The sequence below is a fragment of the Pinus tabuliformis genome, chromosome 2_2 (genome assembly GCF_031772625.1).
Source record: "Pinus tabuliformis cultivar Carrire ecotype Pingquan chromosome 2_2, CPIR1, whole genome shotgun sequence".
NCBI classification, from domain to species: domain Eukaryota; kingdom Viridiplantae; phylum Streptophyta; class Pinopsida; order Pinales; family Pinaceae; genus Pinus; species Pinus tabuliformis.
In genome coordinates this window covers 1,155,790,745-1,155,808,830 of record NC_142300.1, presented here as the reverse complement: position 1 = coordinate 1,155,808,830, position 18,086 = coordinate 1,155,790,745, and the positions used below count along the sequence as shown (strand labels likewise).

General features: G+C 40.8%; 1 protein-coding gene across 1 annotated transcript in view; it reads left to right on the top strand.

Moving 5' to 3' along the window:
- The window catches only part of LOC149197497 (uncharacterized), a 265,068-nt gene that overhangs the window by 234,569 nt on the left and 12,413 nt on the right, over window positions 1–18,086 (top strand). Inside the window, exons 9-11 of the mRNA XM_089408710.1 lie at window positions 2,962–3,012; window positions 3,515–3,573; window positions 3,794–3,838. Coding sequence (XP_089264836.1) covers window positions 2,962–3,012; window positions 3,515–3,573; window positions 3,794–3,838 — 155 coding nt within the window. The remainder of the gene's footprint in view (window positions 1–2,961; window positions 3,013–3,514; window positions 3,574–3,793; window positions 3,839–18,086) is intronic.

Here is an 18,086-nt window from a genome sequence, read left to right as displayed (position 1 = left end):
ATAATAATAATAATAATGAATAATAACTAATTAACTAATAATTAGTAGTGAATAAGCATGTCTCTAAAGACATGACTTTTTGTGAAGAGGTACCTGCCTAGGTATATAAGCATGCGCTCACCCTCATTGTAATCATCTCATCAATTCTTTTATATAATATTCAATATACAATTACTTGTCATACAATGGATGTCTTTGTCTTCGAAGTATTATGAAGATTATTGCAGGTATACAAACCTTGTTCGTTACAGTCGTTGATATCTTACTAGAGATTATATCAGGTTCATCTTTAACTTTGTGCATTGTAATTTCTAATGTCAAGTTAATTAAATGTTTGTGCTTATAAGTTTATTGTTTTGGTATATATATATCTATATAGATATATATGTGGTAACTGTGTTTCTGGGTATTATACAAAGCGTTTGTTGTTGCTTTGAAGTATTTACTTAGCATATTTTGATTATTGTGTATGTTATTCGAAATAAAAATACAAGAAAACACACCTATAGCCATACATGTGCAAATTGTTTGACGAAATGACAAAGTGACACATTGAAACAAAACTCAAAAACTTAAAAGGAAATCCTAAGGTATTCCAAGGGGGTATCTTACAAAAGAATAACTTCGGAAAATGTTTCTCGCTCAATCTTTGCTGAAACACTCATTGGTGTAAACCCCATGCTATCTTTGCACCTCAATTCGTTGATCTCCAAGATGCCCATTGATTTCCTCTTATACTCTTTTGTTGAGAATTCAATGGCCAAGCTCTAATCCCAATCGATGGCTAAGATCATTTTGACTCTATCAAGTACCTTTTATAGAAGTCTCTAGAGAGAAATCAACTATTCTCAATTAATATTGATTAATTAACCTATTTTCCTAAGTTAGACTTAGGAAAATTATTAAAACTGGTTAATAATCTATTTAAGATATTTTCCCTTCGAAAAATTTCCTGGGCTTGGAGATATTTATATTCTCTTGTGCTCTTAGCCTCAATGACACGGCATGAGACTAGAACACGTGTCCAAGCTACAAAATCTAACACCATGGCTGACCTTCACAAAGTGTCTACCATCTAGGACACCTAATACAATGACTCACATGGTTGTTACCAGGCTTTTGACATGTGTCCTTTGGCTTACAATGGTGATGAATCCAATGTGAAAAATGTATGTGTACCATGAGAGTAACACCACCTACAGCCATGCCCTTTTGTTTATGTTTGCCAAAAACATCAATACATGGTCAACCAAATTGCTTTCAAGACCATGTGTTTGAGTAATTATTTATGGCCTTCTTCATATTGCTTTATAATGATAAATATATTTCACTTTTTCTTGGCTATGATGATAGCAATAACAAGAAGGAAGTGTTTGCATCTTTCTATTAGTTGGTTATTTTTTGAATGGGAAGATATATGATTTGGTCAATTGTTGGGTTGAATATTGCAAACATCCAGGGTATATTCAGAACTTGGCATAACAGAATTGTGGAGTGGTCTGGTCGGTTAGCTGCCATGGCTGCGGAGGACCCATGCAGCACTGTTTTCCAATTTTTTAGGGTGTTTTGGAGGGAAAGTAAGGGTTCTTTCCCTCCAAAAATACCCCCTCCAAGCTTTTAAAAGGCCCTTCTCTCTCTCATTTATCTCACACATCTCATTTGGAGTATTTGTGAGTTTGATTGGGAGCTTGGAGAGTGTTGAGTTTTTGTTGAAGTAGTGGAACAACAGAGAGTTTAAGCTAAGTAGTAGTCATCATGCCTCCAAAAGCCAAGGATACTGCATGGGCTCATTGTGATATGATTGATGGCAAAATGATCTACAAATATTGCCAAAAATCTATTGAAGGAGGGGGTATTAATAGGTTCAAGCAACACTTGGCTAGGATAGGAGGCCATGTAAAGCCATGTGGAGCACCAAATGAAGTAATAGGGCATATTAGGGCAGAATACCTTCAGAAGTTTGAGACTCAAGTCACTGAACCAATAGAGAAGTTTGTGACTCAAGCAATTGCAAAGTTTGGGAGTCGAGACTCAACCGAGTTTGATCATGATGACTCATGAGAAGTTTCAAGTGATAATGTTGATCACTATTATCATATATGTAGACTTGTAGTAAGCCACTAGCCCCATAGTTTGTAGGCTTTGTTTTTGCACTCTAGAGGCCATTTAGAGCCTCGTTGCTTATGCATTTTGTCAATGATATGTATTGCACTCGGTGCCATTTTGATATATTCACCTTTACATGGTATACAAATGAGCAATCTTTGCGTATTTTGTCTCTCTTGGCTGGGAATCATGGTTTTAAATCTTAAAAATAGTTTTTTTTTTTATTAAAAATAAATTATTTAATGTATTTTTTTAAAACCAGTTCGTTTAGACCTGACCAGTCCCGGTTCGAAACCTGGTTCATTAGGTGGACTGGTCTGGTCACCAGTTCCGGTTTTTAAAACATTGGTCTTGGCATTACCAAAGAACAAACCAAACCTTGAGACCAAATCTAAACAGAGCTGTTCATTGGCACAGAGAAGCTTGACCTCACTTTCACAGAGAATTGCTGAGACTTAAACCTGCAGTAAAGATCGATGTTGGCAAGATGGATTGGTCATAGGCCTACTGTCTATGGATCAGTTGTGGACATTGATGGATATTAATAAAACCTATTTATTTATCTTTCCATCTGTTGCAATTCATGCGAGTTTGGTGATAGGGTTTAGACTAATTGCCTTCGAGATTGGCTTGTCTATGATCACAATATGAGGATATCCTAAGGTAACTAACGTTGTGTGCATCTCTGTCTATATTAGAGTACATGTGATAAATATTCATGCAACATCTCTATTGATTTATATGTTAAAATATTTGAATCATTGAAAGTTTTATAAATGTAGAAACTTTGAAGATAAACATTCCAGTGGCAACGAGTTTTCCTGACTTGTAATGTATAATGTTTTAATTCTTCAGGGGTTCAAGGAATTGGCGACATGAATGCATTGAAACTTATCATCAAGTTTGGTATGTGATGCTCTTACTTCTGTGCTTGTGATGGGACTCTGGATGCCATTATTGATCCACTGATGTTAATCTGCTAAAAATGTTTTCCACCATGTATTATTTTTGGACTTGGTAGTCAGCCATGATGTTCTCAATATTTTTGCTGTTTATAGTCACTAGTTTTGTGGACATTCCCTGTAGGCATACTATGTTGACATTTTTACATATGCACATGAAGTGTAGATCAGTAATTGGTTTCAGGCCCACTTGTAGATGTATTTTTAAGCCTGAATCATCAAATATCTCATAGAGCATGTCTATTAAGTTCTGAAAGTAATCCGTAAACTTGTTAATGGTGGATTGTCTATACTATTAATTATAGAATATAATAGTAGTTATTTTAGAGTGGCTTAGGCATATGTAATTTGCATGTCAAATTTGTTGCATCAATTGTTGTTTGACTGAACATGACTGCCAATCAAATAGAAAGTGAATGTTAATTTCTCGTTGAACATATTGCCAGGTTCTCTGGAGAATCTACTTGCAAATCTTGATCAAGTTCCTGATGGTGCTATTCGAAATGTAAGCTGAGCATCTTGGTTTAAAATCAACATTTCTCACTGGTCAGCTTTATTCATCTTCTTGTGGTGACCCAATTTCACCTTTAGAAGAATGTTCAATCAATCAGCAGCTTGGGGGATGTTGTGTGCATTTTCTCTTTGAATTGCAGTGAAATTAGGTAGCATGGGACCAAGCTGAATTGCATATGCTAATGCTGCTTCATATTCCTGTGTTTTAACAGGCCCTAATATCTGATGATGGTCAAGCACTTCTTAGCAAGGAATTGGTAACATCTGTTATTTCATCGAATATCATATTATGAACCAGTTGAATTGGCATTGCACAAGTTTGTAAACACCTTAACAAAATTTAATACTTTTTAAATTTTTTCGTGTACAACAAACCTTGGATAGAGTGGTGTTATGATCTTATATTCATACAAGTTAGGTTGTATATTAACATCAGGCTTCAAAGCAATCATTTTATCCAAGTAATCGAATTTTTAGTTCATGAAGGTTCCTATCATTAACATATTATCTCCATGCCCATTATTATGAGGTCATTATTGTATCATGGGATATTAGGATGTAAAGCATAAAATATGAAAAGGGTCCCAGCGAAAATTGTGAATTTTTTTTATACAAAAAGACATTGTACAAGATATCGTGTTAAAATTGGCAACTAGAGCCAAACTCCATGTGGGTCATCTTATTTATGGAAACTGATACTTTTTCTTGGATACCTCTCGCCGAGAGGTGTAGGATTGATCTAACGATCATCCGATTCCGACATGTATTCATGTTGATATGAATTTATTTGTATTTCTTGACAATTTGTCAAGGTCGGAAAATAGTGTTGCACACCCCCAACTAAACCTCAGTGTGGCATATAAGTAGAGGAGACCTTGAGGCATTAACACACTCATCTCACCATCTCATTCCTCTCTCTCCTAGTCTCTTGGGTATGCGTAGGAGGAGGAAGACACTCACGTGGGAGAGAAGGAAGGACGCAGGCCAGTTTTGGGACAGCGTTGACCTAGGGCTGACTGTGGAGCAGCAGGGGTATATTATGCATGTGTTTGACCAGCGAAGAGGAAGGTGACTGCGTTCTTGGGTTGGGCAGCCTCTCCTAGGCTAGCCGCATTGCTGGACAGCCTGCGTTGACCTGTTGGAGGACGTGCTTGGGACTGAATTGACTGGTTAGGGCTGACTGCAGTATTGCTGTAGCATTGACTGTTGTTTTGACCTCCTTCCATTGACTGTTTTGGGCTGCTATCTACTGCTGTTGGAGGTCGAGTTCTCCTAGGTTGTCTTGAGGACATTTGGAGTTGATTGATCAACCTTGTCATAGTTGTTCAAGGGTTTTCATTATTGCTGTTGTAAATCACGGATTTGTGATATTGTACTATCTCTCTCTCTGTGCTGAATTATTGATGAATATAGAAGAATTGATCAAAGGGTTTCCCCGCATTGGGGTTTGTCCTTGGCTGGCGCCACATCTTGTGTCTCTTGTCTTGGCTTGTCTTTTGTTGTTTTCATTTATGTTCTATCAGCATTTTACTATCATGTTAATGTGATTGCTATACTGGAAATTGACATTGGGCTAATAAGAACAATTGAAGTGAAGAATTTCAACCCCCAATCCGGTTATCAATTTTCCTTATCACTCCATGCATTTAATTTTAAATCCAAGCATGATAAAAATTCTAAACTCTGGAGATGACAATATTTTCTGAAAACACAAATTTAGAGATTTCACAACTGCTAAAATTACAGAAATAAAACATAGCAAAATTATGACAGCCACACACAGAAAATAACAAAGTGATTTTTGGTCAATGTGACCCTGGAAAAATCCCTTACAACTCTTGGGGAAAAGCAGTTTGAGAGCTCTTCTTTATTTCTGAAAATGCTTTTACAGAGAAATTGAAATACATAGTAAAAATTCCAGCAACCACAAATTACAATTTATCTCGATTTTCGTGTTTGAACTCTGCCTTGAAAATCGTGCCAATCAGCGAACTGCCAAAACAAAAAAAATTCCAGCAATAAAACAACATTAAATGTTGTATGACCTGCCTTGAAAATCGTGCCCAAAACCTACCTCAAATTTCGTGCCCTTGCTACTGTCCCTCTTCCTCGATTTTTGTGCCTTTCTCCTGTTGTACGGTTTTGCCTTGGGATGCGTGCCAATAATCGCTGCTGCCCAGATTTACTGAAATGTCTTCTTGCTTCTCTCCTTCACTTCTTCACTACTCATAAATTTTCTCCTTGCTCTCTCTTCTCTTTCTCTCACATCCTCATGAAAGAATGAAATTGATCTTTTTTCTCTTCTCTTCTCCTTTTACTCTGTAAATGACCTTTTGGGTTACCTTGAGATCTAATGGCTGAGATTCATTTAGCTCTAGGGATGAGAATAAATGTGCATTTAATTCTCACTTTCTATTTTTTTTAGCTCACCCACTTAAATAAAGACTCACTTAGCCTTTTATTTCCATAGTCACTTTTTCACTTTCTAATTCTTCATTGACTTTAATAAAGTCACCTTTAAAATAGAATGTAACTTTACCACTTATAAAGTCACTTTACGAGAAAAGTACAAATAAATTTGGACACTTTTCCCTAGGCCAAAGATCAAAGCCTTAGGCAACCACTTGTCCTCTGGTACCCAAATTTTAACACTCCCTCTTACCAAGGAAAGCATTCCTCACCACTCCCATCTTGTCTCTGAAGTAGACATGCTTGCCCCTTGGTAAGGCTTTATTGAAAATGTCCGCTATCTGCTCATTTGTGGAAATGTACTCAAGCTTGACAACTCCCTTTTGGACATAGTTTCTAATGAAGTGATACTTGATCTCAATATGCTTTGACCTGTCATGAAAAACTAGATTCTCCATGAGTTTTATGCAACTCTGATTATCACATTAAATTAGTGAAGGTCTCAATGCCTGACCAAATAGACCAAACAACATCTTGCGAAGCCATATGGCCTCACAACTAGCCAAACTGGCAGCCATATACTCTCCCTCAACTGAGCTCAATGCAACTGACTGTTGTTTCCGGCTGATCCACGACACAACTGCTAAACCCAACCCAAAACAACACCCGAAAGTACTCTTCCTATCTGAAGCATAACCTTCCCAATTTGAATCCGTGTACCCTTCCAGTCTCACTCCATCACCCTGTCTATAATATAGACCAAAATCCACAGTCCCCTGCAAGTAACAAAGAATGTGTTTTGCAGCCACCCAGTGCACTCTCTTGGGCTCACACATGAACTGACTCATAGTGTTAACTGCAAAACATATCTCTGGTCGAGTGTTGACCAAATACATCAATTTACCAATCAACTGTCTGTATAGAGTAGGATCCACCAACTCGGAATCAAAAGCATGAAGCTTCTTCCAGTTAGTGATCATAGGTGTAGACATGGGTTTGCAGTCCTCCATGTGAAATCTGCTAAGAATATCCACAATGTACTTCCCTTTTCCCAGGAAGAAATGCCCCTCCTCCTGCCACACCTCCAATCCCAAAAAATAATGCATCAAGCCGATATCCTTCATCTCAAACTCTGAAGCAAGATCTCTCTTGCAACCCTCAATGAATCTCTCTGCACCAGTGATGATCAAGTCATCAACATACAACACCAGAATGAGAGGCTCCTCACCCATCACAATGAAGTATAAGTTTAGATCAGCCTCACTCTTTGTGAAACCCAATTGCTGCAAGTATGTATCAATCCTCGAGCACCAAGCTCTAAGAGCTTGCTTCAGGCCATACAGTGCCTTTTTCAATCTGCATACATGGGACTCCTTCCCATGCACCTCAAAGCCCTGTATCTGTTCAATATAAACCTCCTCCTGAATGAAGCCATTGAGAAATGTTGTCTTCACATCCATCTAGTGGATCTCCCAACCCATCTCTGTTGCAATCGATATAATGGAGCGAATAGATGTATATCGAGCTACAGGAACAAAGGTCTCCTCATAGTCAACTCCCTCTACTTGTGAGAACCCTCTCGCCACAAATCGAGCCTTGAACTTCTCGATGCTGCCATCTACAGCATGTTTTATCTTGTAGAGCCATTTGGAAGTAACAACTGATTTACCTTCAGGCCTCGGCAGTACCTCCCAAACATCGTTCTTCATAATAGAAGAACACTCCTCCATCATGGCCTCTCTCCAGACCTGCTGGCTGGCTACCTCCGCATAACTAGAAGGCTCGGAGTCAACAATGCTTGTTACCAATGCCATGTAACTACAAAACCGCTCAGGTGGTTTACTCTCTTTAACCTATCTCTTTGGCCCACCAACTGATCTGGCCTTGCGCAAGGTATCTTGAAGCCACTTGGGCTTCCTCTTCCCTGAGCTTACTTCTCCCACAGGAGTGAAAGAATCCTCATCATCATCAGAAGCCTGAACTCTTGAAGGCCTGCCAATTGACCTCATGCCTAAATTTGTGCCTGTAGATGCTGAAGTACCATGCGAACTGTCCATTAGTGGACTACCCTGTGAACTGCTCTGCGGACTGCCTTGCATGCTGCCCGAAGAACCACCCACCTGACTCTGAGAGCCACTGCTCACTGATGGACCTGACACTGTAATCGATGTACCTCCTGATCCCTGACCACTGGATCCCTATGACTGACTCAGCTGCTCCTGAGGGTCTCGTGACTCTGGATACTCTAACTCCCGTGACCTCCCTGAAAGCTCTCTCCTCCTCGAACTTCATATCCCGCTTGACAACCACTTTCCTCTCCGTAGGAATATAAATCCGATAAGCTTTCGAGGTCTCGCTATAACCCAAAAAGATGCCCTTGTCTGTAGAGGGCCCTAGCTTGGTCCTGTTCTCCGTGGGGACATAGGAATATGTAAGGCATCGAAAGATACGAAAGTGCCCAACATCGGGCTTCTTCCCAGAAAAAACCTCCTCCAGAGTCACATTCCCCAAGGCACGATGTGGACTCATGTTCTGTAAGTACACAACAGTGTTGCAGGACTTTGCCCACAAAAATAAAGGTAACCCCTGATCATGAAGCATGGTTTTGGCAACCCCTACAATGGATCTGTTCTTCGTCTTCGCAACCCCATTTTGTTGGGGGTTGTAAGGAACTGTGAACTCCCTCCTAATGCCTGCCTCAGCACAAAAATAAACAAACTCACCAAGGGTATACTCCCCTCCATTGTCCGACCTGAAGACCTTGATCTTCCTACCTGTTTGGTCTCCACAAGAGCTTTGAACTCTTGAAACCGCTTGAAGACCTCACTCTTGGTATTCAAGAAATAAATCCAGGTCTTCCTGGAGTGGTCATCAATGAATAAAACATAGTACTCATAGCCACTCAAGGATACATGAGACATCCGACCACTCACATCGGTATGAATCAAGTCAAGGATCCCGGTCGCTTTGTTGTCATTACTGGGAAAAGGGGATCTGGCAAACTTCCCCATAGCACATCCTCTGCATACATCAAGGTGATCAGAACTGAAATCTGGCACACTAGTGGTGATCTCCTGCAATGTACTTAAGGTCCCATGATACATGTGCCCCATCCTGCGGTGCCAAATCTCACACAACTCTGAACTGCTAGATCTGTTGTCGGTCCTGTCTCGGGTGTTGCTACTCAATGCCATCAAGGGCTGGAATGAGAACTTGTACACCTTGGCATGGCGCACACCAATCACTCTAGCTGAAGAAGCTGGAGTTCCCCTAGGATATATAAGCACCTACCCTCTCCTGAACAACACATCATACCCTCTGTTCTCCAATGTTGAGACAGATATCAGGTTCTTGATTCCAGGCACATATAGAACATCTGACACTTTCATGGGAGGTTTGGATCCCCTATCAAATGTCAATGTCCCCACACTGACTGCTCTAACCATGCCGTCATCACCACGTACTACCTCCATATCAGTATCATCCTCTGAAAGCTCTGAGAAGTACTCTCTAACTCTTGTCATGTGGCGGGAAGTGCCACTGTCAACATACCAAATGCTAGAAGATGCTCTGCTAGTAGTGGAGAGTGCACACTCCCTCTGAACCTGTATGGCAGGTGATCCTACACTAGTGGCCTCACAAGCTATGAACCCAAACTCCCGATCAAAGCTCTCTATCTCTGCAGAAACTGCCATGGGTTTGTTTCTCCCTTTCTTGTTCTTCTTCTCCGGACACACAACAACATAGTGTCCCAACTTTTGACAATTCCAACATTTGACTTTGAAATAGTCCTTCTCCTTGTTCTGCTGCTTGCCTTTACCTTTGCTTGTGCCTCCATAGTTGGAAGCTTGCTTCTTTGCTCTGCCCTTCTTGCCTCTTGCTAACAATGCCACATTGTCATCCTCCTCCACCTGTTTGGCTGCCCCAAGATGGTTCTTTCTGATCTCATTCTGAATGCAATCATCCCATAATCTCTCCCAATTGGGAAGGTTTTCCCGTGCAACAATGCCATCCACAAAATTCTCCCAAGTCTTGGGAAGACCATTCAAAGCAATCCTCACCAACTCAGTGGGTGCAATGTTCTCACCTACGGTTGCCAACTCATCTCTCACTGAGGTAATCTTTGTGAGGTATGTTGTAGCACTGTCATTCTTAGCCATTTTAATGGCCTTCAGTTTCTCCTTTAGGACTATTTTTCTGTTTTCATTTGAGCTCTGGTAAAGACTGGTCAAGGTTGTCCACATCTCATGTGCATAAGTCTTTCCTCTCACATGAGGAATGACATGATATTTGACTCCTTCCAGATTCAATCTTTTTGCCTTAGCATTCCTTTTGTTAAACTCTGCCAACTGTACAGGATCAGCTGGTACTACTACTGGGTTTTGTGTGGTATTTACCATAATGCCCCAGACTTTTGCTTCCTCAAAGATGCTCTGTATTCTCTCCTTTCATGCATTGTAGTTGCTTTGCCCATCCAATCTGTGTTCAACTCTCAAACCCAAAGACATGTTTCACTGTCCTACCAAACTGAAATTTTCAAATCTGTGGTAAAGGTTTCTGTTTTCTGTGTAAAAATCAGCTTGCTGTAATTTTCACTTTGTTGTCCCAAACTGCACTTTTCAGCCAACCAAGCTCTGATACCATGAAGAATTTCAACCCCCACTCCAGTTATCAGTTTTCCTTATCACTCCATGCATTTAGTTTTAAATCCAAGCATGATAAAAATTCTAAAATCTGGAAATGACAATATCTTTTGAAAATACAAATTTAGAGATTTCACAACAGCTGAAATTGCAGAAATAAAAATATGACAGCCACACAGAAAATAACACAGTGATTTTTGGTTAATGTGACCCTGGAAAAACCCCCTATAACTCTTGGTGAAAAGCAGTTTGAGAGCTCTTTTTTATTTCTAAAAATGCTTTTACAGAGAAACTGAAATACACAGTAAAAATTCCAGCAACCACAAATTACAACTTATCTCGATTTTCGTGCTTGAACTCTGCTTCGAAAATCGTGTCAATCAGAAAATTGCCAAAACAAAAAAATTCTAGCAATAAAACAACATTAAATGAAGTGTTCCATGGAGACGCGTCCCCAGTGTCGGGTGCACGCACCCCACGCACTCAAGACGTGGAGTCTACTGGGGGTGCGTTACCCCACGCACCCTTTTTGGGGAGTCTTGGGGAGACGCAAGGGGGTGCGTTTCCCCAGTGTGGGGGACGAGACTCCCCAAAAGGGGTGTGTCTGGGAGTCCCCCCTCAAAACTTCAGTATCTAGTATATAGTATATGGTAATATACTAGTATGTTTTGCTTTCAATTTAGATTCTAGAATGATGAATGATATGGATCAATGTATTTGAATATTTCATTATTAATTTTTTTTATTGAATCTCATGGTATGGATGAATAATGAGTATGTCGTATGAATGATGAGAATGGATCAATGTATGTCATTATTTGATTCAATTATGAATTTAAATTTTGTGTGGATCAAATTTGAATTTTCAATGTATTGGTATCCATATTACTATTAGTCTATTTCATATTTTGCTTTCATAATTGAACAATGAATATGAACTTGAATTTTACATATATATATACCCCGATGTCTCCTCGCACCCCCGAAATTTCCTCAAAATTTGAGGGTACTCCCACACGTCCCCCACCTGGGTCTCCCTGCACCAGAGTCTTGGTGGAACATTGATTAAATGTTGTACGACCTGCCTTGAAAATCGTGCCCAGAACATGTTGTATGGACCTTACGGGTTTTAGTAGTACGGCTGCCTCGAAAATTGTGCCCAAAACCTGCCTTGAAATTCATGCCTTTGCTGCTGTCCCTCTTCGATTTTTGTGCATTTCTTCTGCTGTACGGTTTTGCCTTGGGATGCGTGCCAATAATTGTTGCTGCCCAGATTTGCTGAAATGTCTTCTTGCTGCTCTCCTTCACTTCCTCACTGCTTAGAAATTTTCTCCTTGCTCTCTCTTCTCCTTCTCTCAAATGCTCATGAAAGAATGAAATTGATCTTTTTTCTCTTCTCTTCTCCTTTTACTCTCTAAATGACCTTTTGGGTTACCCTAAGATCTAATGGCTGAGATTCATTTAGATATAGGGATGAGAATAAATGTGCATTTAATTCTCACTTTCTGTTTCTTTTAACTCACCCGCTTAAATAAAGACCCACTTAACCTTTTATTTCCATAGTCACTTTTTCACTTTCTAATTCTTCATTGAATTTAATAAAGTCACCTTTAAATTAGAATGTAACTTTACCACTTATAAAGCCGTTTTTAAATTAGATTGACTTTACCACTTATAAAGTCACTTTAGGAGAAAAGTACAAATAAATTTGGACACTATTCCCTAGGCCAAAGATCAAAGCCTTAGGGAACCACTTGTCCTCTAGTACCCAAATTTTAATTTGTGATATTGTACTATCTCTTTCTCTGCTGAATTATTGAAGAATATAGAAGAATTGATCAAAGGGTTTCCCCACATTGGGGTTTGTCCCTGGCTGACACCACATCTTGTGTCTCTTGTCTTGGCTTGTCTTTTGTTGTTTTCATTTATGTTCTATCAGCATTTTACTATCATGTTAATGTGATTGCTATACTGGAAATTGACATTGGGCTAATAAGAAGAATTGAAGTAAATTGCTCGTAAGCATAGAACATACAATAATTTAATATGGTATCAGAGCTGAGGTGAAAACAAAGCCCAAGAAAGAGAGCAATCACCGAAGACAATTGAAAAAAGTCAAAAGGCTTCACGGGTTCCTCATTACACTTCCCCGCCGAAAATAAGCTCTGCGAGAAGTCTGACTATCACGGATGGAAGATGTCTCTTGATCTGACATTGGAAGAGCAGGAAGTGTTGGACTATGTGAGGGGCAGAATTACAGAGCCTCCATCAAATGCACCAGCTGCTACAAGGAACAAGTACACTAAGGGTGAAGTCAAAGCAAAGAAGATCATCTGGGACTCAATTGACAAGCGTCTGGTGGCCTACATTTCCGAGTTGAACACCTCCAAGGAGATCTACGATAGACTGGTAAGCTTGTTTAAAGTTAGTGATGCAAATCAAGTTTTGTTCCTCAAAAATAAGCTGAAGGATATTAAGAAGGGCAAGGATGAGGATATTCAATCCTACTTCTTAAGGATCACTGAGATCAAGAATGATCTCCTATTGATTGGAGAAGTCATCTCTGACAGGGAACTAACTATCACTACCCTTGGAGGGCTCCCATCCGAATGGTATGTATTTAGAACCACTCTTCTCAACAATGATTGAATTCCGAGATTTGAGGAATTGATGGCGAGATGCATTCAAGAAGAGACAAGGATGGTGGAGCAAGAAATGCCTTCAAGCAAAGGCAATCCCACTGCTTTCTCCTCTCATGCCAAAAGGAGAAATAATTCTAGGTCTAAAGGTCACTTCAAAGGAAAGACCGGATCGAAAGGTGGAAGGAAGGGAAGATGCTTCGTTTGCAATAAATTTGGCCACTATGCGAGCGAGTGTCCAAATAGAAAGGACACATCACATGACGATGATCAAAATCACTCCCTCGGCAACTCCAACCACAATCAAAGGAATGGCAGGTTCAATGGCAAAGAAAAGAGGAATGCGGGAAATCAAGTAAGTGGTCAATCCTCCAAGAAAGCAAGGAACTCCAGGTGTGAACCAAATGTTGTTAACAATAAGCAAGATGAATATTATCTGATATCGGCCCTCTCCACTACCTCTCCTCCGGACTTGTTGGGAAATTGGATTATTGATAGTGGTGCCTCAAGACACTTCACTGGTTACAAGGAAGCTCTCTAATCTGATTGAGAAGGAGACAAACTTGGAGATTATTCTTAGAGACAATTCCACCTATCCTGTAAAGGGTGTAGGGAATGTTACTCTTCAATTATATCAGGGTAACACAATTCATTTGCAAGAAGTCTTATATGTACCTGATCTCAAGAAGAACTTTGTCTCCATTTCAGCAATGGAATACAAAGGCTACAAGGTGGCCTTCATCGATGGCAAGGTACGTGTGTGGAAAAAGAATTTTAAAGATGCTTTCACTTTTGGGTTTCGAGTTGACTCTTTATATCAAGTTGGAGGAAGTCCGTTGGGAGTCATGTCTTGCAACACATCTTTTCAGTCTGAACTATGGCACCGGAGGTTTGCCCACCTTCATTATAAGGCTCTACTCGATGTGAGACAAATGGTGACAGGGATGCTCGAGTTCAAAATAGAGCATGAAGGTCTATGCCCGGGATGTGCCAAGGGAAAGCTCAAAAGAGGACCATCCCCGTTTAGCCATAGCAAGAGCTCCGACATTTTGCAGTTGGTTCACTCCGACATATCTGGTATGATGCTCGTAAACTCTTTGGGAGGATATCTATATTATCACACTTTTACAGATGATTATTCTCGCAAGACATGGATATACTTCTTGAAAAAGAAGGATGAAGTGTTCTCCTGGTTCCGTCACTTCAAAGCCTTGATCGAGAATCAAACCGAGAAGAGGATCAAGATCTTAAGGATTGATAATGGGACCGAGTATGAATCCAATGAGTTTCATGACTTTTGCAAAGAAGCTGGCATTAAGAGGGAGACCACAACACCATACACTCCTGAGCAGAATGGTGTGGTGGAAAGGAAGAATCGTACGATTGTGGAAGCTGTTCATGCCATGCTCCATGATCAAAGGCTTCCAAAGTTTCTATGGGCCAAAGCTACGAATACCGCCGTATATGTTCAAAACCGATGCCCTCATCAAGCGTTGGATTCCAAGACTCTCGAAGAGATGTTCACTGGTAAGAAACCTGATGTCTCTCATTTTAGAATTTTTGGAAGTCCCGTATATTTTCATGTGCCGAAAGAGAAAAGAAGCAAATTGGGTGCATTTGGAAAGAAGGGAATCTTCGTGGGCTATAGCAAAAATTCTAAGGGCTATAGAATCTATGTGGCTGGTCAAAGGGAAGTCGAGATAAGTCATGATGTCACCTTTGACGAAGATATGACTCTTAGCAAGGTTGACAATCTTCCTATTCTAAGGAAAGATAAAGAAGCTGACACCAGGAAGCTGGATGAGAAGGAAGATGAGACGATGCTCGATGTGGAAGAACCTACGGATCCTATTGTGAACCTTCCTCTTCTAGGAAGAGGCCCTCATGGCTTAGGGGGGCACTTGATGATGTCGAAGGACATATTGCACACAAAGGGACTTTCCGTGAAAGTAAGAAGCCGACCAAGTATCAGGGATACTTGACCATTATGAGCACCATCATTCAAAATGAGCTTTCATCATTTGAAGAAGTCGTGAAGCATCAAGTATGGAAGGAGGCTATGAATGAGGAATATGAGTCCATCATGAAGAATGATGTCTGGGATGTGGTCCCTAGACCCCAGGACAAAATAGTTGTCACCTCGAAGTGGCTTTACAAAATCAGGCATGTAGCTGATGGGAGTGTTGAAAAGTACAAGGCTCGCTTTGTTGCTCGAGGCTTCTCTCAAAAGAGGGGTAGATTATGATGAGACATTTGCACCTGTTGCCTAATACAACACTATCTGCTCGATCATAGCCCTTGCCGCTTCACAAGGATGGAACCTACATCAGATGGATGTCAAGACCGCGTTCTTGCATGGTTCGATTAAAGAGGAAGTCTATGTGGAACAACCCGAGGGGTTTGAGATTCATAATCGGGAATCTCACGTATGTAGGTTGAAGAAAGCTCTTTATGGGCTGAAGCAAGCACCCCAAGCTTGGTATGAGAGGATCGATAGCTACTTGATGAAGCTGGGATTCACTAGGAGTGAAGCTGATTCAAACCTTTACTTTAAGGTTGAGGATGATAAGCCTCTCATACTGGTGTTGTATGTTGACGACCTCTTTCTGACAGGTGCAGACCCTCTCATTCACAAATGTAAGAGGGAGTTGGCTTCCGAATTTGAGATGAAGGACCTAGGACTAATGCACTATTTCCTAGGGCTGGAGGTCTGGCAAAAGCCAGGAGAAATTTTCCTATCTCAAGGAAAATACGTGGTGAAGATATTGGAGAGATTTGGTATGGTGGACTGCAAGCCCGTGACTACCTTGATGGAGCTTAACTTCAAGAAGTTATGCGGTAGTGTTGTCGAACTTGTATTGGGTAATGCTTCTGAGTATCGTTAACTCATAGGAGCATTGATGTTCTTGGTGAACGTCCGTCCGGATATATGTTTTGCAGTCAACACGTTGAGCCAATATATGGTTGAACCTCATCACTCACATTGGGTTGGTGCCAAGAATCTTCTGAGATATCTTAGGGGCACAATCACTCATGGGTTGAGATACACTGCCGGAGATGTGAGGCTACATGGATATTCTGATGCTGATTGGGTAGGCAGTGTGGTGGACCAAAAGAGCACTTTCGGGTGTTGTTTCTCTTTGGGTTTTGCCTCGATCTCCTGGATGAGCAGGAAGCAGAAGTCGGTGGCTTTGAGCATCGCTGAGGTAGAGTACATTGCTGTGAGTATGGCCTCCTATGAGGCTGTCTGGTTGAGGAAGCTCTTCAATGAGCTATTTGGACACACGTTGGATACTATCGTGATCCTCTGCGAGAGTGGGATTCGTTTATCAGAGAATCCTGTATTTCATGATCGCTCCAAGCACATCTATATCAGGTACCACTTTATCCGGGATATGATAGAACGAGGAGCAATAAGGCTCCATCTTATTGGGATAGATGAGTGGGTCACCGACATTCTGACGAAGCCCCTGGTAAAGGTCAAATTCTTGACTTTTCGAGAACGACTAGGAGGTGTTGAGAGACCATCTTATGAGGGTCCTGTATGATGCATACATTGAGCTCTTGGAGCTCCGGGGGGCTTGGGGTACTTCTTGGAGTGACCAGCGACCATAGGGTGACTCACCCTCCCCTAGTGGTGCGCTATGTACAGAGTGAATGATTCAGCCTTCCCCTGTGATACCCCGTGGCAACATGTAGGTAGAATGAGTGGTTCATCCTTCTCCTGCTGAGACATCCTACTAATGAGTAGGGAAATGAGGATAGGGACCATAGCAGTACCGATGGATGCATCGTGTATCTATCGTACTCCCTATGGTAGGATGACATTGATCTGGGATCAATTGGAACTGACTTCGAGCAGCAAGAGTGATATAACTCACTCTCTTTTGGAACTGACTTCGGGTCAGTAAGAGTTGTATGACACACTCTCTTCATTGGGACTAACTTCGGGTCAGTAAGAGTGCTATTGGACACTCTTTTATTTGGGACTAATTTCGAGTCAGTCGAGGATGGTATGATACATTCTCAACCATTTCTTCTTCTTCATAGTTCAGCAGAGCAGAGCAGAACCAAGCAGTGCAGGGCAGTGCATTTGATGGCAAAGATAGTACCAACAGACAGATGGATTAGCGGATGGAGTTCTCCCTAGTTGAGAGGGAGTGTTAAAATTGGCAACTAGGGCCAAACTCCATGTGGGTCATCTTATTTATGGTAGCTCATGTTTTTCTTGGATTCCTCTTATCAAGAGGTGTAGGATTGATCTAACGATCATCCGATTCTGACATGTATTCATGGAAATATGAATTTATTTGTATTTCTTGACAATTTGTCAAGGTCGGCTAGCAAGTAAAATAGTGTTGCACACCCCCAGCTAAACCTCAACATGGCATATAAGCAATGTTCCACCAAGGTTCCGGGACGAGGGGGCGAGGGAGCGAGGGGGCGCGGGAGCGGCCTATGCAAAAGCTCCCTACCATTTTTTAGGAAACGTGGGGGAGCGTCAGGGTCTTAAAAATCTATAAATATAAAATATAATTTATTAGTTGAGTCCACTATGACAATTTGGTTTGAATTGAAAAGCTGCAAAGCATGATCATTGATATGAATATCATTTGACATTATCCAAATTTATAAATATCATATAAAATAATAAATTTAAAATTCTAATTCAGCTTGGTCAAATTCTAATTTAGATTTTGGTCAGACAGAGGGAGAGCTTTAGATTGATAAGGTAGCCACTGAATTCTGTGAAAAGGTAAATGAACAGATCAGGAACACTGCATTGGCAGTAGAAGGGGCAACTACAATGGGTT